The sequence below is a fragment of the Ursus maritimus genome, unplaced genomic scaffold, assembly GCF_017311325.1.
Source record: "Ursus maritimus isolate PB19 unplaced genomic scaffold, ASM1731132v1 scaffold_14, whole genome shotgun sequence".
Taxonomy (NCBI): Eukaryota; Metazoa; Chordata; class Mammalia; order Carnivora; family Ursidae; genus Ursus; species Ursus maritimus.
Window position 1 is genome coordinate 1,028,715 of NW_024423786.1, and position 23,499 is coordinate 1,052,213.

Here is a 23,499-nt window from a genome sequence, read left to right on the forward strand (position 1 = left end):
TTCCCTCAGCGCTCCACTATTGAGGTGTCTCGTCACCCTGAGTAGCTCATTCATGTTCTCCAGCTCATCTAGCCCGTGGGGACTGGGGGTGCTGCTTCCTCTGGAGGGGCTGCTCGGGCCTACCTTGGATGAGGGCAAGGCAGACATCGAGCGTGCCTAATAGTTCCCATTTCTTGCTCAGAAGTTGCTATCACAGTCATTGATCCAGTGAGCCCAGATTCTTTGTTATTCCCCAAACTAAGACAATTCCAGTGCGGTGAGAGCAGGGCTCCAAATTGGGAGGGGTAGAGTCTGTGGGGAGCCTGCCCAGGGAAGTTCCCTTCAGAGCCAGCAGGGGAGGTCTGCCTGGGGACAGACACTGAACTCCCCTAACGGGAGGTAGTTTAAAGCACAGCTTTTGGGGTACCGGGGAGCCAATCAGACTCCCCTTCAACAGAGGGAAGATGTGGTGACTCTCCTAGCATCCTGTGTAGCCTTGCTCCTAGTCCAGGGGGAGAAGCTACACCCCAAAAGTGCCTTAAAGCTGTGGGAGAAGTGACCCACTTCTGGTGGGGGGTTGGGAGGGGACATGCCCTGGATGTCCAGGTACCAGTGAGTGGACAGGAGATGGTGACCATTGCAGGAGGAGGCCCTGCCCTGAGATGGCCCTGCCCTGGTCTCACCGCCACCACCACCAAAGGAGAGGTGAACATACTACCCAGGATGCTTCCCAGAAAGAGCTAGTGGGTTTGGGGAGGCTAAGCCTGGAAGGGTCTTGATAAGACTCAGGTCCAGCGAGTTTTGTTTGTTGTTCTACGATATGTATGTGGCAGGGCCACACAGCCAGGCAGGAGAGACATGGGAGCGGTCACTCCCAGGCCCAAAGGCACTGCAGAGACGTGGGAAACGGTGGGTGCTTTCTGCTCATTTATTTATTTAAGAGTCAAGTGCACACATGAGGAGACGTGCAAAACCGCGCAAAACTGAGCACCTCTTTTCTGCCGGCCCCTCATCCTTCTTGCCAGAGAGCAGCCACTGTTAACACCTTCTTGTGTAGCCTTTAAACCCATTTCAATGCATATTCAAGCATATATTTTACCCAAATGGAGTCATGCTATATTGTTCTGCAGCTTGCTTTTTTCACTTTAATAATACGTCTTAGAGTTCTTTCTCTGTTGGCTTCTATAAACCTTTCTCATTCTTGTTAATGATTGCATAGCTACAATCATAGATTCTTCAAGCTGGAAAGAACCTTCAAATCAATGTGATCTAATTGCCTCATTTTGCTGCAACCAGGAGAGGTGAGGTGACTTGCCGGAAGGCACAGGGACTTAGTGAAAGGGAAGGATTCCTCCGAGAGCTGTGTGGAAGCAAGAGCTTCCCGAGGGGCCGGGTATCGGGATGACAGACAGGAATGACCACTCCTGGCTGGCTGCGTCTCACCAGCAGTGTGCTCTCCATCCATCATTCTGGACTGTTGGCAGCAGGGGGAAGGGCGGGAGGACAAAGCCTTTTGGCGGGGGAGAGAAACTGACATCCCATCTGCACACACTGGTGTTCAGTTGGCAAGATATTTAAGTGGAAATGTCATCTGGGCCAGTAGAACTGGGAGTTCAAGTTCCTGTGATAAGCCCCCTGTTTGATCAGTGGGAGACACCACCCATCATTTGGAGAGCAAGCGTTCTGTAGAAGTCCCTAGATCTTCAGCGTGTTCTCTGGTGTAGATCTTGTTAGGCATCGAAGCAGAGCTTGGTGGCTGGAGGCTGGGACTCGTGTTGGCACCAGACTTGTCCTCTTGCTGTATTTGCTGACCCCACCTGCCACAGCTGCCTCTGGCTTCTGGCATCCTACCTACGTGACAAGTAGGTAAGGAATGAGTGAAAGCCTTCCGAGGGAACTCATGGCTGCATGTGTGTGATATTGTGATTGCCCTCACTTAGGACGGGTCAGAAGGTGAGACCTCAGGCCTCAGAGGTGCGTGAGAACAGGCATTTATACATTAGCAAGCTTTCTGGTTAGCAGTGTGCAGGTGAGAGCTGAGAAGCCAGCTTGTCCCACCCCAAGGTGGGTGAATCCCCCAGGGCTGCCGGCACCCTTGTCAGGACTGCAGACTAGAAATGGCACATCTCCCTGGAACATCAACTTTACGTGAAGTTTTGGGGGGAGAAAGGCCATTTTTATATGAAAGCAAACACTGGTATTATGGAATAGCATGGAAAATTCAAGTTACCTTTCAAGATAAAATAGGTAATTTCAGAGTAATTTTATTTTTCCTTGCCTCAGACAACTTCCAGCTTTACCCCTTGGACCCTGGAGGGCATGTGTTCTCTCCTCTCTGCTATCTGGGACCTTGTTGAACTGTTAGAACCAGGAAATTGGCAGGGCACTAGGCAGCTCCAGCTCGGGTGTCTTCTTCCCTCTGTGCCGGACTAGGTTTGCTCCCTCCTGACCAGCTTCTTTCAAGCCCTGCTTTGTGTTTGCTCTGAGCTAAGCGTTTCTCTCCCAGGCTTTGGTTTGCCTTGGCCCTACCCACCCTGATGACTTGCTCCTGTGTGACTGCCATTACCACCGGCCAGGCTGAGGATTGGATGCCCTTTTGTCCTGTGAGCTAGAGCGAGGAGTTCAGGGCCACTGGGTACAAAACCTGTTCCCTGAGGCCCCTACTTCTGGAGGGGCAGGGTGGGCCCATTGAACCTGGAAGGGGATACAGACCAGTAAGTGCGTGGTGGTTCTAGTCCAGCCAGCTGTGGCACGGAGGAGAATGGGAGACTCCAGATGGGAGAGTTGATGAGTGTGGTGGGCATCTCTCCGTGGTGGGTTCTCTCCACCACATGAAATTCTCCCCTAGTGAGAAACTCTTGGGCAGCCTTACTTTCCTCCTATCCATCCAGGTGGATAAATGTCCCTCCCTATCAGCTACGCCTCGTGGTCTGAACAGCACCTTCCTATTGCCGTGCCCGGGCTGCCATCTATGATGCTTATCTCCCCAGAAGCTTGGTCAGCTCAGCCCTCCTGCATGGCCACGTCCTGGAGAAGGGGACAGGAGCTGAAGGAGGACTAGAGGAGCAGAGCATCACGTGGGAGGGAGAGTGGTGCTCACTCTCACCTGGCACCTGACCTGATGCATCCTTCTAGCAGGGCTGTTGTTTCTGTTCATCGAGGAGAAGCTGGCAGTGCTTCGGGAACCATTAACCCTCGGTGTCTCTAAGCGCTGTGAGCTGGGCAAGCTACCGGCACAGGGGTGTCACGGTTTCAGCAGACAGCAACTCTGGAATAGCTCTCTCCTCTTGGAGATATACAGCGGTGGTGCCAAGGGTTAATGTGCTGGAGAGGGGTGCTCCTCTTTTAACTAGGTCATCACCATGAGCAGAGCAGGCCTGCCTTTTCCGCTGATTTGGTCCTGTTTATTCTTTCCTGGCTTTTTAACGGCAGGGTGTTTTTAGTCTCTGTTGTCTGATGGACAGAGTGTAGCCATTTGATGGTTTGAAGAGCCAGACAGACCTGGGTTTATATCTTGCCTCTCCTACTCACTGGCTCTGTGACCTTGGACACTTTCTTCATCTCTGAATGTTTTCTCTTCTATAAAAAGGAGATGGTGTTCCCAGACATCTCTGGCTGATAGAGTTTGATGAGATTGTTTGCAGTTGGTTTTGAGAACCTCTAGCCATTCTTTCTTTCACTCTGTCCCTCTAGGGCCTTTGGCACGCCATTTGCTCTGCCTGAAATGTCCCTCCGGTCCCTTCCCCCAGCTAACCAGTGTCTTAGGCTCAGCTTAGGCTCTCCAGCACAGAAGCCTTCCTGCGTGGACAATTCTGGGTTTCTACCAGGTAGGATTGTGGCATTGGTGAGACCTCCATGACCCTGTCTCTTTGTCTGTGGGATAGAGAACACAGAAACTTAAGGGTTTCAGTAAAGATTGCCTGTATTTGGAGAGCACCCTGTAAAAGCCTTTCTCTAGGGTATTCTGCTTTGTTGGTTTTGCAGTGACTGCCTTCACTAGAGTTCCCACAGTTTCTGGCAGTTTTGGGAGAGGAGCATCAGAGCTATAGGGCCCAGCATGAGATCACCCCCTACTCCTCGTCCTCCCAGCTGCCAGACAGTTCCCACACCCCTTGACTGTCCTTCAGACGTCCATCTCGAAGGGGGAACTCCCTGTTCTGCCCCCAGCAAAAGGGACATTTAAGAAAATGTTAAAGTCTATCTTATTTTGCTGTTTGCTGATACCTTTGGGATTCCCTTTTCTTTACAACTTGGAAGTCACCTGTAAACAGACATGGTTACTTATTTATGAGCCCTAGCGGTGTGCCAGGCACTGTGCCAGGCACGCATTCCCAGCGGAACCCTCACGGCCACACCCCACTGTGAGGTAGGCAGTCTTGTTGTCTGTACTTGCAGGTGAGGAAGGTACAGCTCAGACAGGTTGCCTACTCACATGTGGTCATGCGGACTGCAAGCAGTGGGACAAGGACGCTAACCTGGATCTCTCTGATTCCAGAGCCAGTGGATCCTGCCCCAGGGAGCACAGTCTGCTTGACCGTGAGGTAGAAACCACTCAAGTGCTGATTTCTCTACTTTCTCAGTACCTGCCTACCCCTTTGCACTGGCCCCATTCGTGCAATGCCTGCCTTCTCCTTCTAGAATTTTCTGTCCTTAACCCTGCATTGAAAGTATTCACCTGTGCAGCATGTCTTGCCTGCTGGAGTGTCAGGTGCTTGAGGATAGTGTGGGATCTTAACCAAGTGGGTTTTTGTTTTTGTTTTTTACAATTCTCAATTGATGTATTTGTGTAATTATGAGCACAGAAAGGGTCGATATATTAACTTTAGGTGCCACACACATTCATGCTCCTCTTCAAAGTTAAGAACGGAAAGGACAGTCTTGAAACCTACAGCTGACATGATGGAGGTGTGGGAGTGCAGCAGTAACACCCCAGCCCCATGCACCGCATTGACCACGGCTCTACGGAGCTCTGGATCCCCCGCCCCACAAGGAAGAGGAAACCCATCTCGCTGGGAAGGCACTCCCTGCCATGGTCACCAGGACTGGCCCAGCTACTCCAGATAGGTCCTCAGTGTGAGAATGACTCTTCTTTAGAATATGGAGTAGGCTCTCATCCCCTCATCTTTGCAAAGGTTTGTATAGTGTCTTGACCCCTTAGAGCATTACTCCTGGTAAGATTGCCACATCCCCAGAAGACTTTGAGTTAACGTGCTTTCATCAGCCTCCGTCCTCCAGCCCGCTTCTCTTTGACCTGTTTGATGGAGTGCCCCTCAGGTACTTTAGTTCAGGCTGATGGAGTTCCCATCTGCACCCTGGAGTGAGTGTCCAGTAGGCAGTGCACAGCTGTGGAAGGACACCTGTGCACCCAGGTCCGGCCCTTTGCCCTGACGTGAGCCGGTGTGGTGTGCTACGTGGGCAGAGCCCCCTCCGTCACCCGGCACTGGGGGGCCACTTCGTAATTCCTCCATAGGCTCCTCAGGTTGCTCACTCTTTTGCAGGAGGCTTATCTTCTCGTGTAGCCCCTTTTGTAAAAAGAGGGGACATCGGCGAGGTCTCTACATTACAAGTGATAAAAAATACAATCTAAATGCTCAATTTTAAAGAGAGAGCAGAGGGGTAGGGAGACCACCAAAAACTTCAGGGATAGGTCTAGCTTTAGGCGCTTCTCCCCTCCGGTCACGAGAGACACCCCAGTCAGCTCTGCTTCCCCAGGAGCGTTCTGTTCTCAGGTTTCACCAGATGGCCCCTCCAGCTTCAGGCTCATACCATCACAGCACCCACAGGAGAGGATCACTTTGCCACGAGTGGAGACAGAAGTACCCTGATGGAGGTGCTTGATCCTGACCGCCCCCGGGGTGAGAGCGTGGGGCCTCCCCACACCCACACCTGTGGCCAGGGAAGTGCCCACCCTCACAGGCTTAGCCTCGCTCCCCAGAAGCATCACCTGCAGAACCTGGGCTGAGCGGGGGAGGCCGCAGCGACGTGGAGGGGAGGAAGTGAGCCAGTGCTGGGTGGCAGAGCACTAGCTGTCTGCTGTACCACTGACCACCTGATTGGGGATTTGGGCTTTCTGCCTCCACCAGGATGTTAATCGTGTTGTGATCACCACCAACAATCGGCAGCCGGTCGTGTTGTAATCCCACCCAATGTTCAGAAACAAGGCCAGTGTATTGCCTCTCCTGGTGGATTCTGAAACTCCTTATTCCTGGTGGATGCAATTACTTTGCCTAAGATAAGATTCTCCTCCTGATGCCATCACAGATCACAGAGATGCAGACAGGCAGCGCCTAACTGTGATGGGCCCTGCCACTGCCAGCTAAAAGCAGAGCTCCCAACTCGACTTGCTGACAGTTTTCTCTCTCAGAAGTTTGAGGAAGAAACGAGAGAAACTGTGCTGAGCCAAAAAGGATTAGAGAAGCAGAAGGAACACGGGAGCCTTGGGAAGCTGTGCCTGTGCCGCCTGGAGGGGAGGCAGAGTGCCAAGGGACAACACCATGGGTTTCCAAAGAAGTCTCGGGATGGGGGATGCAGGGCTGTCTGCAGACTGAAGACAGCCAGCTGAACCTTCATTCTTCTGAGTGCCGCAAAAGCTTGCTGGCCTCCCGGCAAACTTTTCATTAGATTGACATAGTTACAGCTCAGCCACACATTGCTAACAGCGTGTGGGCTCCTGTGACCACCACCTTTTAAAGAGTTACGTCTTTTATTTAGCAAATACTTCGTGGCTACCTGTTCTGAGCATGATCCTTGTTCTCTGGAAGCTCCTAGTTTAGGAGGAGGAGAAAAACGGCAAGTAACCCTAAGTCACCACCATCCCTCTCACCTGAATTTTGTGGTGGCCTCCGCCATGGGTCTTCCTGCTGCTCTTCTGCTCCCTGGCTCCCCCGCCCCAGCAGCATTGGAGTCCGCAGGTGACATCCCTGTCACAGGGAGTAAAGCGCAGCCCCGTGTGCTCTGCTCCACATGCCCCTCCCGCCGTCCTCCCCGCCTGGGACACTAGTCTCCCACACCTTTCTTTCTTTGTCTCTTCTCCTTTTCCCTTGTTCTTTCTGTTTTTTCCTTTTCTTTCCTTCTTACCTTTTTTTTGTTTGTGTTTTCTCCATTGAAGTCTCTAGTACAGTTTAACTCCTCAGAGATGATTCTCCCGGCCCCTCTGAGGTGCAGCAGTGTGCCCCCACTTGGCTCTCCATCATCCTGCCCTGCTTGATTTCCTTTGTGTTCACGACAGCTGCCTCCTTCACTTTGTCTGTCTCCACACCGGCCCATAAGCTCCTCAAGAGTGGGACTGTGCCTCTTCTGTTTGTTGCTCCAGTGTGACCTCATCCTAACTCATCACATCTACAACAGCCCTATTTCCAATTAAGGTCATATTCTGAGGTGCTGGGCGTTGGGACTTGAACATACGAATCTGGAAGGGCACAGTTCCCCTCATAGCATTGTGCACCTGTGCAGGTTATGTGTGTCAGACGCTGTGCTCATGAGGCTAGACCTCTGCTCAGACAACCTGCCCACAGCCTGGACGCACAAAGGTGCTGGGAGCTGGAGCCTCCCCAGGAACATACCACCTCTTTTTTGGCCCTGTGACCATTTGTGCTCTTTTTAATGGTGTTTTCCTGTTCTCTCCTGCTCCATTCTGTTCATTCTCGTGTACTCAAGTAGCCTGCCTTCTCTGTGTGCCCCAGACTGCATTCCACCCTCAGGTCAGGCCCACCCTTAATCTAGTTGGCAGCCATCCTGCAAGAGCCTCCCAAGGGCGCAGTGTCTCCAGGAAGGGCAGTCTGGGTGTGTGGGCCCCGTACTTGGCATTACAGCACATGAAAAAAGTAATGCTGTTGGACCAACAGGGGGTCAGCTCACATGGACTGGAGGAGTCCAGGCATCAGCTCCAAGGAATTGAAATTGGAATCGGATCTGATAGGGTGGGTTAGGGGAACCTCCAGAGGACAGAGGGGACTGTTGTCCAGGCTGGGACCCACAGTGGCCAGGGAATAACCAAACATGCAACTGAGGGAGCAACACTGAACTTCATGGGTGTTCCGTGGAGCAGAGTTGCACAGATGGACTTGAGAGACTGGCAAGTAGGCGAGGAGGGCTCTGCCACCATGCCACGATGCTCAGGTTTTGTCCCAGAAGGCTGGGAAGTGTTGTTAGCAAAGGAGTAACAAGATGAAATTTGTGCTATAGAATTTAGAAGGAAGGTGGGAGAAACTTGGAGATGGGGAGAAAAGATACAAGGCTATTATGATTGTTGTGGGAAGAGGCACGGAGGATCTGAAGAAGGGCATGTGGAAGGAAGGACGGAGAGGAAATGAGGCATTGCTGCTATTTCTAAGGCAGAACGACAGAAATTGGTGACCCTCAGGGTAATGAGGGAATGAAGAGGTGGTATTCTGAGAGTTCTCACTGGAATAATGGAGTTAAAAGGAAATTGAGGAAACTCTTACAACTCAACAACAGAAAGACAAGCAACCCAATTAAATACAGGTGCAGAAAACACACAAATGGCCACCAGGTACATGGAAAGATGTCCAGTGTCATTAGTCATTAGGGAAATGCAAATCAAAACAATGATATACCACCTCACACCCACTAGGATGGCTCTGATTTTCTTTTTTTTAAAGAGGATAATAAGTGTTAGTGATGATGTGGAGAAATTGAAACCCTTGTACATTGTTGGTGGGAAGGCAAAACAGTTCAGCCACGGTGGAAAAGTTTGGCAATTCCTCAAAAAGTTAAACACGGAATTACCATATGCTCCAGCTCTACTCGTAGGTATATACCCCAAAGCACTGAAAACAGGGCTCAAACAAATACATGTACACGCATGTTCATAGACATGATGGTTGTGCAACGTTATGATTATACCGAATGCCACGGAAATGTTCAGTTGAAAATCGTTAATTTTCTGACATGTGAATTACACCTCAATCAGTATTTAGAAACAACAGGGCAGCTGGATGTGCAGACAGGGTGTCGGCCCCATCGGCACTCAGGCTGTGCTCTACCGGTCTCAGTCTGCCGGGGTTCCTTTAGAGACCTCTGAAACAGGAGATTCCGGAAGTGGCTTGGAGTTTCTGTAACTGTACTTCTGTGCAACACTTGGAGAGGTTACATGACATTGTTTTGTGTCAGACAGCTACCTGTTAAGATGACCAGGTCGCTTCATTATAGGTCAGACTACCACATTGGAAAGATGCTAAGAAACAGATCAACATTGGCCCCGAGAGTTCTCCTCATTCTCACTTTAGTCAGCATTTTTATTAGTGATTTAAAGACCTAGAATGCCTGATGAGAAAACTCATCAGATTTGCAAATTACCCAAAGCTTGGATGGATAATGACTGTGTTGAACGATGGTCAAACCCATGTGCTGTTTGGGGCTGCCCCCCATCTACTCTTCCTTCCTTTTGGTGTCAGGGTCTGGATTTCCATTTGGATGCCTCCCTTTCTTGTGCATATAGCCCATGCATTTCTGAGTGAAGCGAACCCAGTGCCAAGTTCAAGGTGGTCCCTGGTTGGCTTAAATTGATGTTCACGTCTCACCGTCCTGGCCTTCGTGTTTGAGTCAGATCATAGGATTCTGTGGGCTTCAGAGAGCAGTGTCTTTTCTTGCTCCTTCCCTTAGCCTTTCCTGTTAACGAGAGTACCCTTCCAATCACATACTACGTGTTCTGTTTCCCAGCCCTGTGTCAACAAGGAAGCGCAGGGCCCCTAGAAGCCGCCGGCAGCCACCTTGCAGCCATGAGGAGAACCAGGCTTAGGGTGAAGCCAGCCTAAAGAAAGCAAAATGGGGTGGTAGAAGTAACCAAGTTCTTGGTGACCTTGTTCAGCCACTTGATTCTTACCTAACGTACCACTGGACTACATAAGCCAGCAATTCCTCTTAGTGTCCAGACCACTTGAGTCTAATTTTCTACTGCCTGCAACCAACAGTGTCCTGACTGACATAGTGATAAATCAATCACTGAAGGTCTCACCAAATCGTACTCACTAACTAGAATGTTTGTTAAAATTTTTACCTTGAAATTTGGCCAGAATAAATGTTGGGCTTTTTTTTACTTGGCTTCAGAAAAGTTATTGCACAAGTACTTTGTAGCAACATGTATGGAAAAGACCTGGGAGTTTTTGTTGACGTTAAGCGCAGTGTGATATGCAATTAGAAAGACCTGATTCTAATTTCCCAGCCATTTTGCTTAGCACCTCTGTGACCTTGACAAATGAGATACTGTTTGTAAGTTTCCCGGCACAGCACTTGGCTCAGAGTAGGTGCCGGCATAGCTTAGCAGTGGTAGAGTGGTCGTGATGTATGCGTACTTCGAGCTTCAGATTCTAACTAGCTCAACCCATGAGGAAACTGGAGACCCAGAGTGGTGCAGCCTCTATGGTGGGCTTCCTCCACAAACTCTGCCCGCTTCCCCCTGACTCCCTTGGGTTTGCCCTCCTCTGACCATCCAGAGCAAGAGATGCCAGCCGAATCTCAGAATTCCCGGCATCACCGCAAGTTTCACTCATTCTGACAAGACTAGCTTAGGTCACTTGCCAGCCCTGTGGCCAGGCCACTGGCATGCACCGGTTGGTCTGACCTCGGTCACACACTGCCACCCCCAGATCTGGGATTGTGGTCTGCTTCCCTAAAACCATATGCATACCCCGAGGGAAAATTGGGAGCTTGGGAGAGGGAGAAAAGGAATGAGTGCCAAAGAGGCCACCAGTAAGAATTCACTCAATTGGAATCATCCCAAACCTACTGTTGTTTAAGACTGTGCTTGTGCAGGTGTGATCTGTATGAGAGAAGAGGCAGTTGTCTCCCTAGTCTGACTTATCTTGGACTTACGTTCCATTCTGGAACATAGATCAACTGAGGCTCTTTCCAAAGAGTGCCCACAGGATTTGGGGAACATTTGAAACCATGCCATGCGAGGAAGGATTGGGTGCTGGTAAGAGAAGACTGTAGCACCGTGATAACTGGGGGGTCAGTTTCTCCTGCAAGACAGGAGTGAAATGGCACCAGTAACCACTGACGTTTACCGAGTGCTTCTTGCATCATCAGGCCTTGTACCACGTTCTCCTCCTGCATTGTGTCCCTCCGTCCTTATAGTATTCCTTTGAGGCAGGCACCACACCTACTAAGCCGTTACCATCCTCATTTGGTAGTTGAGGAAGCCAAGGCACAGAGAGGTTAAGTAACACACCTAAAGGCACGGAGCTAGTACACGGCAAAGCCAGGCTTGAGTCTCATGTTTTCGGCTCACATTTCCCTGGCCTTACAGCAGTGATTGCCAAACTTAGCTGTACATGAGAATCCCTTGGGAGAGCTTCTTTAAAATACTGACGCTGGGGCGCTTGGTTAAGCATCCAGCTCTTGACTTCGACACAGGTCATGATCTCAGGGCCCTGGGATTGAGTCCCAAGTCAGGGTCTGCACTCAGCAGGGAGTCTGCTTTAGGATTCTCTCCCTCTCCCTCTGCTTCTCCCCCTCCCCTGTCAAATAAATAAATAAATCTTAAAAAATAAAATACTGATGCCTAGGTGCCACCCCAGACTGATCATCAGATTCTCTAGGGGTGGGCCTAGGCCTTATGCTTAGAATAAAGTTGCTGTGGTGATTGTAATGTACTGCCAGGGTTGAGGACTGCTGGCCTAGAGTGTAAACACCAAGCCAAGGGCCCCAGTGTAGTTGCCTTCAGAAGCCCAGTGAGAATTCAGGTTTCTGGAGTTGCAGGTCCACAGAGACATACAAGGACTATGCTGAACTAAGGAGGGCAGGACCCAACCAAGGGTATTCAATTTTTTAAAAAAATTAGCATAATGCTATTGAAACAAAGCCCATAGGAGGCCCACCTTCTGCACACCTGTGCTTCTCAAACTTGACATGCACACAGATCACCTGGGAGCTTGCTAAAGAGCAGGTCTCGGGCAGGGCCTGTGGTATTCTGTGTTTCTAATAAGCTCCCAGGCGATGCTACCGCGGCTGGTTCATGAGCCATCCTTTGATTTGCAGGGCTGTATCCTGCCATGCTGCCTCAGACTGGCCAGGTGGAGGTTAAGCTGAGGGCAAGGGGTGCAGACTTGTAGCAGCCTGCCAGGGGGAGCTTCTCTCTTGTGGCAGTCTTCAGAGAGGGACTAAGGCCCGCTCTCAGGGGTGTGTGGCTGGCCTCCGGCACAGAGGGCGGAGAATCTCCTAATGCTGAGAATTGCTGAGTGTGGTTCCCCGCTGGGAGCCTGCCTCTGCCGTTCATCTGGACATGGAACTTTCGGGATCAGCACAAAGAGCGGAAACATCTGGTTAATGCCACTGTGGCCTACATGGGCTGCACCTGAAGGTCTGATGCAGTAGGTCCTGAGAGGGCCTGCACCACAGCCCCCTGTCATCCCATCACCTCTTTCTTCCCCACAGAATTCTCAGCCTCAGAGGGGCACAGCCCTGGGGTTGTGTTTGAGAGTTTTACTCTGCTACTCTCTGTTGCAGAGAATGAGCAATTCACAGTATCAAGACTCTTAATTTTACTCAGGGTCAGCTCACCAGTAAGTCACAGAAATGGAATTAAAATTCATGTCTCTTCATTTTTTTTATTTCTCTTATTTTCTTTTGTGCTCTGCATTTTGTTTTCAAACTATTTAGATATTCACTTAGGCAAATGTGTTTCTGCAAATGTAAAAACCGACTAACCAGTAGCACCAAGGCATGGCTGACTGCCCAGCTTTTGTGCCGGAGCACAACACGGCCAGGCTGGACAGCCCTGCCTCCTTCCACAGCCTGCCAATGGAGTGATTACGGCGCTAGATTACCTTGTCAGTCCTGTTTACTGCAAGCACACCGCTGAATTCCCTCCCTGTCTACCCTCACGTGGCTTCTGTCCATCTAGGTTAAATGCCATTCTGTATTTAGCAGCCATTTAAAGCTCTCTGCTTCCCTTTCTCTGTCAGTATCTACTACCTGGCCTCAGTCTGGCTCCACGCTTCCCGTACCGGCCCTGGGTCTGGGTAGACTCAACCTTCCGCATACCATAGACATTTTCTAGAACATCTTTTTCACAGACCACTTTAAATGTGGCTTTGATCTTTTTGCCTTTAACTGTTTATCATACTTCTGCCGTGCAGTTTTTCTTGAATAATCCCAATCCTCTGAATTCATTTTTTTCTGGTCCCTTCCTATACACTGTAACGTGGAGTCTTCCCTTCAGACTCAAATAGGAGCTGACCCTGCACCTCTGGCCCCTTCTGTAGCTCACCCAGCTTGTTTGTGCCAAGATCGTTCATTACGGAGTCTGCCCTGCGTGGTCCCGACAGATTCCTGTGGGGGCCGTGGCCCTTCCAGGGAACCATGGGCACCTTGTGTGTGTGTCCTGTGGGGCGTGCTGGTCCATTCCAGCCTGGGTCACCCAGTAAATCACCAAGGACTCCAAAGGTGTGGGTCTTCTCGCCCAGACACACCTCAGCTCCACACAATGAAAAATAGCTCCTGGAGAAAAGGACTCATAAATATAGAGAACTGGTTGCTGCCAGAGGAGAGGGGGACAGGGGGTGCAAAATAGGGGAGGGGCAGTAAGAAGGACAAACTTCCAGTTAGTTATAAAGTAAGTGATCAGGATGGAAAGCACAGCCTAGAGAATATAGTCAATAATGTTGTAACAACTTTATATGGTGACAGATGGTGACCAGAATTACCATGGTGAGCATCTTGTAATGTATGTAAATGTCGAGTCACTATGTTGTACACCTGAAACTAATATAATACTGCAGCTTAACTGTACTTTGAAAAAAAAAATTGTTTTAAAGAAAAGTTTTTAGAAGAAGATCAGCACTGACCTGGAGGTCTGGTGGCTAATGTTTAATATTCAGTGTAAATCAAAATTCTAAAAAACCTGTACAGTTTTTGCTGATTAACACAGCTTTACGTTTATCTAGTGCTTTACAGTATGTGTGCGTGTGTATGGGTGTGTTGTGTGTATGTAGATGCCTAGGGCTCTGTCTCTTCACCCCCTTGTAAGGAGAGTGGTAAATCCCGCCCCCAGTCACACACACAGCAGTGCACACACACACACACACACACACACACACACACCCTAGAAGCAACTGAAATGCTGGGAGGCTTAGCTAAACTCACAGAAGAGAAGAGGTGTGGTCCAGAAAACCCACCTCTGAGCCTTAGACTCTTCATTATGGCGCAGCAGAAAGTGACAGGGCTCTTCTCTCTCTGACTTTTCACAAATGCAAATACTTCTAGGAGGGTCTCACCTAAAGCCACTGTTACAACACTAATTAGCAGCTCATGTCTTTGCAAGGTTCAGATAGCAGCCAGCCATGTGTGTGAGGAATGAGGACGTGGAGATGTCCAGGGAATGAGGGGTGCCTGGAAGGGCAGGTTGGGGCTGCCCTGGTGGAGTAGGGGAAGGGCACAAGTGGGCACAACGTGACGGGGTGTTTCTTCGGAACTGTTCCTGCAGCCACAAGGAGGCCAGATCCTAGGAGGCTAGGCCCAGGACTGGAGGCCCAGCAGGTAGAAAGTCATTGGCTACTTTAGGCCGGAGGTGATGAGGGCAGAGCTGAGGTAGCAGGCAGAGTCCAGAGACCTGCAAGGTCCAGAGTGAGCTGTATAGCAAGACCTTTGTTCGTTCTTCAAGTATGGATCGATAAAGTGAAAAAGCTGACCCCAGGTTCATGCGGCTCCCAGTCCAGGTTGGGGAAATTAGCAGAGGATTGCCGCGTGCTCTGAGAAATGCTGCCGAAAGGCACGGTGCAGAGCGCCGAGAAGGGAACATCAGTTTTGCGTGGGAGGTGGGAGAGGAATGACACTGCCCAGCAGAGGGGATGTTCTTGGGTCTCAAAGCACAAATCAGAGTTTCTCAGGAGGGCAGGGGAGAATTGGCAGAAGAAACAATACAGAGAGCACGACGGAGGCTTGGAAGATGGCAAGTTGTCTCAGGTGAAGGGCAGAGCCCACCAGGGGCAATGTCAAGGTCATTCATCATGGAGGGCCATCTCAAAGGTAGAGTCAGAGGCCACTCTGCAGACGGGGGTTGGGGAGTTCTAAGTTCTAAGCTGAGAGGCAGTACGGAGGAGAAGCTGCAAGGGGAGAAAGTAGCAGGAGGACCAGTGTGGCGTATGAGTGCAGGATGGCCTCATAAGATAGTCGTGAATGAATGAAAGCAGTGATAATAGGGAGCAAGGAAGGGTGTCGAGAGACAAGTGGGGGGCAGAGGTTCCTGCATCTGGTTGCCAGCTTGATGCAGGAGCCCCAGGTCCTCATTCAGGCACTGGGCAGGTAATGGTGGTGGTCGATGCAGGAAATGTAGGGGGTGGACTTAATGAGAAAGCACAAGAAGAGGAGAGTTCATGAAGCACAGTGCCTGATAGAAGGCAAGAGGAGCTGAGAGTGTGGTCCTATGCTGATGGGACCCAGCCCTGAGAAGGGCCGGCAGGGGTGTCAGTGCTCAGCTAAGGCTTACTGAGCAGGCTCTGCAGCAAAGCTTCAGGAGTCCTTGCTTAGGTTCCAGCCACTGCCCTGAGCCCCTCCCTCACATCCCAGCAGCCCGTCTGATGCCCCCACAGGTTGTCTCCTGGGTGCTCTGGACTCCACAGGGCTGACTCTCCACCGCCGTTGTGGGGTCGTGTTTGTCCCGCCCTCAGGAAATGACCCACCTGCTCCCTTGGGGCGCTGCTTCCACTCTCTCTTTGTAACATGGCAGCCGGTGATCCTTCCAGAGTGGAAATCAGATCATATCATTCCCTGATCAAACCCCCCGGTGGCTCCCTGCCAACCTGTCCTTTCCCTGCATCTGTTCTTCTCTTGAATATCTTCCAACCATGCTCGCCTTGCTTTCCCAAGAACATGCCAAGTGTCATCCGTAGTCCCATCTTAGGACCTTCCCCTGAATCTTATTTCCCTCTTCACATCTACCCCAAGTCACCCTGGCAGAGAGGCCTGGATCAACCTATTTCAAATAGTTCCCACCCCATCTTGTTGCTCCTCATCCCCTTCACCTGCTGCGTCCCTTTATGACACTCGTGAGTAGAATTGTTTTCTTGTTTTTCCGTATCCAGACCGTTAGCTCTGTGAAGGCAAGGACTTCATTTCTCTTGTTCACTGCTATGCCCTCTGATTGCATAGCAAGGCTTGGTGATCCACAGGCACTCAGTAAATACTGGTTGAATGAAAGGAAGAAACAAATGAACCCTGGCACCCTGGGCAAGCTTGTACCCATTGTCCACTGCACCCTCAGAGCACCCCTGAAAGATGGGTCTGCATTTTCCCCCACGGGACCAGGAGGTAACAGGCTCAGGGAGAGGGAGTCATCTTCCCATGCTGCTGTGGACCCTGGAACCCAGCAACCTGGAGGGATGATGGGCTCTCCTCTGGGGGTGAAAGGTCATGGGCAGAGACAGAGGCATGTCTGGTCCTGGGGGAGACGTGCCTGTTGGTGCCTAGTAGCAGCCTTACTGGTCTCTAAAGTTGAGACACAGTCATATACCCACATTAGGAATTCAGGGCGGGTACCAAGTTTAAGGTCAGGGTAGGTGTTGTGGAGAATTACAAGTTGCATGGAAGGTTCAGATGAGGTTGGAGCCCTAGGTTTGTGGCCATTCTGGGGGCTGGAGGAAAGATTCCAGGTAGGGTCATCTGGGGGGTTCAGGGAGGATCCCAGGTAGAGCTGTCCCATGGGGTGCAGGGAGGAATATGGGGGATCCCAGGTAGGGCCATCGTGGGGGTGCAGGGAGGATCCTAGATAGGGCTGTCCTGGGGGGTGGGAGGCCCTGGGTGTGGCCTGACCATACATGGTTCTGACAGTTCAGAGGGTAGGCCTGGGGATGAGGAGACCATGGAAGGGAGGAGCTCTAGCACTGGAGGGTCCCAGATGGACATCGCTGAGTGCAAGCAATGGAAGGAAAGATTGTTGTGCACCCCCTTCTACAGTAAGTGCCGGAGCAAGCCTAGAAAGAGAGGCCATTTCTCCACATGACAGCAAAGTAGGAGCTAGAGCTGGTAGGTACTCAGGAAGAGGGAAAGAGACAAAGATGTAGTTGTGTGACTTCATAAGTAGCCAGGAACCAGCTATTAAGCCATTTCGCAAAACTGAATTTCCATTCTTTGCCAACTGTGTTGCTGATCACATGTCCTGAGATTTAGAAATTTTTATGTTGACTATTTGACTCTTTACAAAAGACTTACATGCATTTCTTCTTTGTGTTTTTTATTATTTTCAAGTCAGAGATTCTTTAAATCCTGAATACATGAATTTTTTTCACTCCTCTTAAAATTTAGCATTCCTGTGAGCTTTGAGAAGCTTTTGGTAATTGGGCCGGTGAGTTCCATATCTCCCTGGATGACTGGCCCTTAGCCATGGTGACAGCACCTTGGCATGGGGCTCTCCTGTCCTCACTCTGTTTCTCTCAGGTTCTGGGATTTTTTTTTTTTTTTTTTTTTTTTTTGAGCCCTCACCTCTGAGCCCTTCTGTGACCTGCACAGATTTTGCTGGCAATCTCCCCCTGCACTGGGCAGCCAGGATCCCACACTTCACATTTTTCTACATTGGCTTTGAGTCCTGTCTGCATGGCCTTTGGTTTGTTAAATTTCTCCCTGGGGGACAGCTAGGCACAAAGGGAAGGCCAGGCACTGAGGTGGAGGCTGATGGACCTGTGTTCAGGTCCTGCCTCTTTCCCCTAAGGTTCTGGCCCCCAGGGTGGGAGCCTCTGCCTCTCTGGACCTCGTGTCTTCGTGTCTTCATGTGGCAGAGGGGTGGACATTCCTGCCTTGAAGCACTGCTCGGGGCATGGAGGGGCCAGCCTGTTTGGAAGTCCCTGCTCTGAGCCTAGCCCGAGCAATCCTGTGGAGCCTCGTGAGCGACATGTCCCCATTTGACTGTGTGGTGCCCTCCTCGGTGCCCACAGGGTGAGAAAGCAAACTTTCTCGACTGATGGCACAAATGACTGCATCTCACTTGTGTTTTTGCATCTTTTCTAATGGTACTGGCCTCTGCTTGTGTTCGCTTGACAAATTTTATTGAGGGCCTACTATGCACCAGGCACGGCTGGAGGCTCGGTATAGATCAATGAGCAGTACGGGGGGAAAACCCCTCCCTTTGTGGAGTTTACATCCTGAAGCAAACCTCTCCTACTCTTTTACTATTCCCAGATCTCTCTTCCAAATATATTTGTTGGTTAATATGCATTTGACTGTTAAGTTCTCAAAACACTTATTGAGCGTTTACTGAGTGCCAGGCACTGTTCTAAGCATTTTGTATGCATTATCTCATTGGCATCTATACCAGTTCCCACACAACCATATGAAGGAGGCTCTGTTATTATTCTCATTTTACAGACGAGAGGCTAAGGAGGCAGACACAGAGGTTTGGACACTGGCCTGTGGTGTACACACAGTAAGGGCTGCATCCTGACTCCAGGGCCCATACTCATCCTCGCTGCTCCAGCAGCCTCACTTATTCCCAGGATGATCCTTAGACCTTAGTTTAGTCTTTCCTCTCCAACAGAAGTGCCACATAGACTCTGTCCCGTGACACCCAGCAGAGGTCCATACACACAGTAGGCAACTTATGAATGCTTGTTGCTCAGGTGCAAGTCTGCCTTTCCCCCGAAGGGGCTTTCAGGCCCAAGAGCCACTCCCCTGCAGGCCATCACACTGTCTTCTGTTCTAGGGCAGCAACAGCTCGCTCCACTGCCCGGCTAGTGGGTTAGCACAGACTCCCCCCTCCTGCACCCTGCCCGGCTCTGGTCCCTCATGGCTCCACAGTGGGGGCAGCAGGACCACTTCTGTGGCCTGTGACATGTTTCCTTGTCATCCCCTTCTGAGCCTTCTCACTGTGCCTCCCCTCACCATCACGCTCTCTTTTGATCTCACAAATCCAGGCCCTTGGAGAAATCAGACAGTATGAAATATGAAAACTGCCTGGGAAGTAATTGAAGAAACACTGTGACTTTTGAAACCCATAGAGATAACACTCACACCTTCTTGCTCACGTTATTTAATTTTTAATGGCAGATTTAATTAATGGAGATCAGGTCTTCTGGTTTCAAATGTGCATACGGAGCAGCTGGAGGAGGAGGGGCGGTGTGGCTGTTTATAGGGTGGAGGAAAAGACTCCAAAATCGGGACTATGAAGAGTCTAACGGGGAGGAAAGATCACCCAGAGATAATAGCTCATGATCACTGGGTGCTGGTTGACGTGTGGGGATTCAGTACAGTGTGTTTGGAGCGGTCTCCCTGCGACGTTTAAATGGGTGATAGGGCTCCTTGCAGGCACAGGGCCCAGCCTCCCCAGGCCCTGTAGAACTATGCTGCAGGCGATTCCAGACGCTCTGCTGGTACTGCACTCCATCGTCCACACAGCTGCCACAATGTTCTCTGAAACACACATCTCCCCTGCCACTGCCTCACGTAAGAAGTAAAACCCGTGGGCTGAGGTCCAGGCTTCTGGCCTGTGGTTGAGAATCCCACATGCCCAGCTCCCGAGCTGTCTGTCTCTAGCCCCTTCCCTCGCTTCTGGTAAACTATAGCATCTAACGTGTGGTATCCCTCCCTCTCCCTCTCCTTATTGGCTCATTTATGCTCATCACGTAAGACTCCATTCATTAAAAGTGCATGTACCCTTTGGCCCAAGAGTTTGACTTCTAGAATGTACTCTTCAGTTAGTGCTCACTCATGCACAAAGGTAAAGATGCCATGATGTGCCTTTCAGCATTGCTTGTGCTCATGGAACCTACGATGGAATACTATTCAGTGGGTAAAACGGACGAAGCGTCTGAGAAGTCAAGACACAAGGAGCGGTGTTGTGTCCTGTGTGGTGCTGTGGGTGCGCCTGGTTGAACTGGCTCACAGGGCCAATGTGCAGGCGGGGAGTGCTGGGCTCCAGGCCGGCCAGGAGGCTTACTGGTCACTGTTTTCCTACCATCTGCCCTTTGTGCTTTTGCCCTTTTAAACCATGTATAAGTATTATTTTTTCAAAAACATTGTTTAATATAAAAAAGAATCTTAGGGCTTGATTCAGGTGCTAGCTCCCAAGAAAACAGTCCGATGGTCTCTGCCAGACTGTCCTTTCTGCTGCCCCCACAGCATGTGGGACCGTTGGCTGAGCGTCCCATTGTAATTGTGACGTTGTGTTGTCTGGGAGCCCCATGAGGCTGGGGGGCAGGTGTGGTTGTCTTGGAACCCCTGGCACTCAGCAGGTTCTCCGTATGAGCATGGGTGGCCCCCGTCCTCAGAGAAGCCCACCGTGGTGGTATGGTCCAGGGGTCTGCAGAATGTCCTCCTCCTCCTGGCAAAGGGTCTGAGTGGACTCCAGCACCCTCAGGAAGGCGTGGTGGACACAAGGACCGGGCTCAGCATCCCCAAGGCACAGACCAGGGGAGCCATACAGGGGACGCTCTGTGATGCGTGGTCCCAGGGTCTGCTCAGGCAGATGACATGGCAGACTTGGCGGGGAGGGCGGGCACAACAGGAAGGGGAATTCCTCTGAGTCATTCTGAGAGACAATAGAGGAAGCTGCAGCAGGATAATCACAACCACTTCTTGGCCTGTGGGCACTTCCTGTGACAAATCTCGCCGACCACATGATCGGTCTGAGCTCGTAAGTGACTCCGCTGCTTGCTGAGCTCGCCCTGGCTGGGCTGCATGCACATGGAGTTGCAGAGGCACTGGGGTCCCAGCAGCCCACCCTGGAAAGGGACATGGACAGACCATGGACCACAGGCCTAGAAGACAGTGACTTGACACATCTCCAGAGAGGAGAAGGCCTGAGCCGAGAGACTGTCTTGTGGCAAAGAGAACTGACCGGGGATGGATGAAGGAGCTTCGTAAGGCCCGTGCCCACCTCAGAAAGTCCAGTGATGCCATGACTATGGCTGTGGTGGGCAGGGTGGACACCGTGAGCCTGCCCCCACTCAACCCTGTCTCTCAGCCATCCTGCGAGGGAGTGGGAGCCCTGTCTTACCACAAGGAAATAAGCTCCAGGAAGTAAATGACTCACTAAAGAACACAGACCACATATGCCCAAGAAAAATGGAAATGTGGGCCTATGGACTTGCTGTCTTTTGTGAGGGCCCATGGACAGAAGGTCAGACTGAGTGTAAATGATCCCCATCAAGGACATCACAGAAGAGCATCTGCGTGGAGCGGGAGAAGCCCTGGGCCTGTGTCCTTACTCTCACGCCCAGGACAGTCCATGTTGGTCGAATGTCAGACTGGTTGAGGCAAAATTATAATCTCTTAGTTGGAACATCAGGGCTCCAGGGAGAAAACATGGGGCAGCTTGGAGTCAGCACAGCCCTGCAGGAGCCAGAACAGTTCTGGCTGGGGGGTGGGGGGGAAGGAGAACCCCTATTTATTTCGTGCCTGTTGTGTGCTGGGAGTGTTTGCATTTCCCATCTGCTATGCCTGATGGCCGTCGGAGAGAGGCATGGGCTATCTCCCCCGGTTCCGAGGTGGGGACCTGCCAGGCTCACTCAGCATTTAGGGGGTTGAAGACCCAGCACTGGGCTCACCCCAGCACAGCCCAGAGCAGTATTCTGGCACCCAGGCTCCTGCTGGAATGGGCCCCAGGTGTTCCCTCAGGCACACTCCCTTCCGTGGGCCCTCCCCCTTTGGCTCTTCCCCAAGACAGGTACCAGGATGGGAGTGAGGGCCAGGTTCCCACCGAGACTCTGCCTTTGATACCCTGCAGCTGTCTAGGGGAGGTGCTTCCTGCCCCTGTCTTGGTTACCGTCTCTGCTGATGGATGATGGGATGCCGTGGGGGTAAGGCGCTTCCTCTGCATGGCTCTGATCTGGGTACCTGTCACCTTTTCCATTTTGTCTAAGGAGTGAATTGTTCCTTTGGGGCCAGGCTATCTCTGTGCCTGGTAGAGTGCGGAGATCCAGGCTTGGAGTCCGACAGGCATGCACAGGGGCACAGCTCTGTGACTTCAGGGTCCCTTTACCTGCCTCTCAAACTTCTTATAGGGACTGACCCATGCCAGTGGGAGGCACCTGAAGCTGGAATCTTCCGTGTACCCATCTGTAAAAGAGGGGCAACCACCCCTCCCACACAGGTTCTGAAAAGAGTCTGGCCCAGGTCTGCAAGGGTAGGCAGGCTTCACATGACACCTGTGCTATCCTGTCACCCTCACCTGAAAAGTCTGGCTGTTGGCCTGTCTTGGGCTGTCCTCTGGGGTGTCATTCTTGAGACTGCTTCCTGCAAAAAATCAGTCTATCGCTCTGAGCCTCAAAGTGCTCCACCAGGAGTGTGGTGGCAGCTTGGGTGAGCAGGTGTGTTTTTATTGGTCTCTTCTGGAAACAAGTGGAAAGTGCTAGGTTCTGGGCCTCTGAGGCATAAAGAAGGGGAGTAACTTACCCAGAGTCACACTATGGTGGCCCCAGGGCTTCAGCCCAGCTTTGTCTTACAGCAAGGCCAGGCTGTCCTCTACACCAGTCTGGTCTGTATGTGCACACTTACTAGGTAACCTCAGAAGGGATGGAGGTGCATGCCTTTGGTATCACGCTGCAGCTCTGGGCAGGGAGCCACCTTGCCAGGGAAGGTGGTGGTCATGGCAGGCAGCAGAGCACGCACCCAGCTGGAAACCAGACACATGGGCTGTGGTCTTGGCACAGCTACTTGCTGTGTGGCTTTGAGCAAGTTGCCTCACCTCTGGGCAGCAGAGCCCACCTACCTATAAAATAGGGGTTGGACCAGATCAAGTCTCAGCATGCTTTTTCTTTAAACACAGCAAGTATTTTAGTCTCTGTATAAACTACTCACCTCTGCTATTGTAGCATAAAAGCAGCCATTGACAATGATTAAACAAATCATGAGTGTGGCTGTGTTGCAATAAAACTTTATTTACAAAATCAGGTGGCAGGCCAGGCTTTGCTCATGAGTGGTGGATTGCCAACCCCCAAACCAGAGGATCCACATGTCCCTCCAGCCATTGCTACTGTAGGATTCTGCAGCCAAGGTTGGCCCACGGTGGGTGGGAGCTAGACCCGAGCTGTGGATCAATCACTGATCTGCTTTGATGCTGGTCAAGAAATTAAGATCTGCCAATTTTTAGCACGGTTGCTCCCATGAGAGAGCCAGAGGGAAATTTCAATCTTTGGTAACCAGTTCTGTTTTTCTCTTTGTAGAATGCCGAGATGTATAAACTGTCTTCCCAGCAATTCCATGAGGCAGCTTCAAAAATGGAGGGCACGATAAAGTAAGAATTTGCTTATTATTTTTTGTAAACTTAGCCTATATTTGTAAGAATCACCACACATGGCTTGAAACCTGCCACCACCTGCCTAATTTCAGATTTCTCTAATAATATAGACAACCATCTGCTCCTTGGTCTCTCACCTGGATATGAGGCAGCCATTGGACATCTGTAATTGGCCAAATGAGCACTCAGCTCTTCCCTGGCTCCCTGGCAGTGGGAGTGGCTGTGGCAGACTGGCAGACTTGTTTCAGGCCTGATGTGCTGTGGGCTGGGCCACAGAGTGGCCATTAGGCTCCTGAGGGAGTCAAGGAATGGGTGCTGCTGCCTCCCCCCCCCCC

The 23,499-nt window shown here is 51.1% G+C and overlaps 1 protein-coding gene across 2 annotated transcripts in view; it reads left to right on the forward strand.

Annotated features, from left to right (window-relative positions):
* Nucleotides 1-23,499, forward strand: part of CHCHD6 (coiled-coil-helix-coiled-coil-helix domain containing 6) — a 242,514-nt gene that overhangs the window by 175,084 nt on the left and 43,931 nt on the right. For both annotated transcript variants that reach the window (XM_040628357.1, XM_040628358.1), the window contains exon 6: nt 23,091-23,161. In XM_040628357.1, coding sequence (XP_040484291.1) covers nt 23,091-23,161 — 71 coding nt within the window. The remainder of the gene's footprint in view (nt 1-23,090; nt 23,162-23,499) is intronic.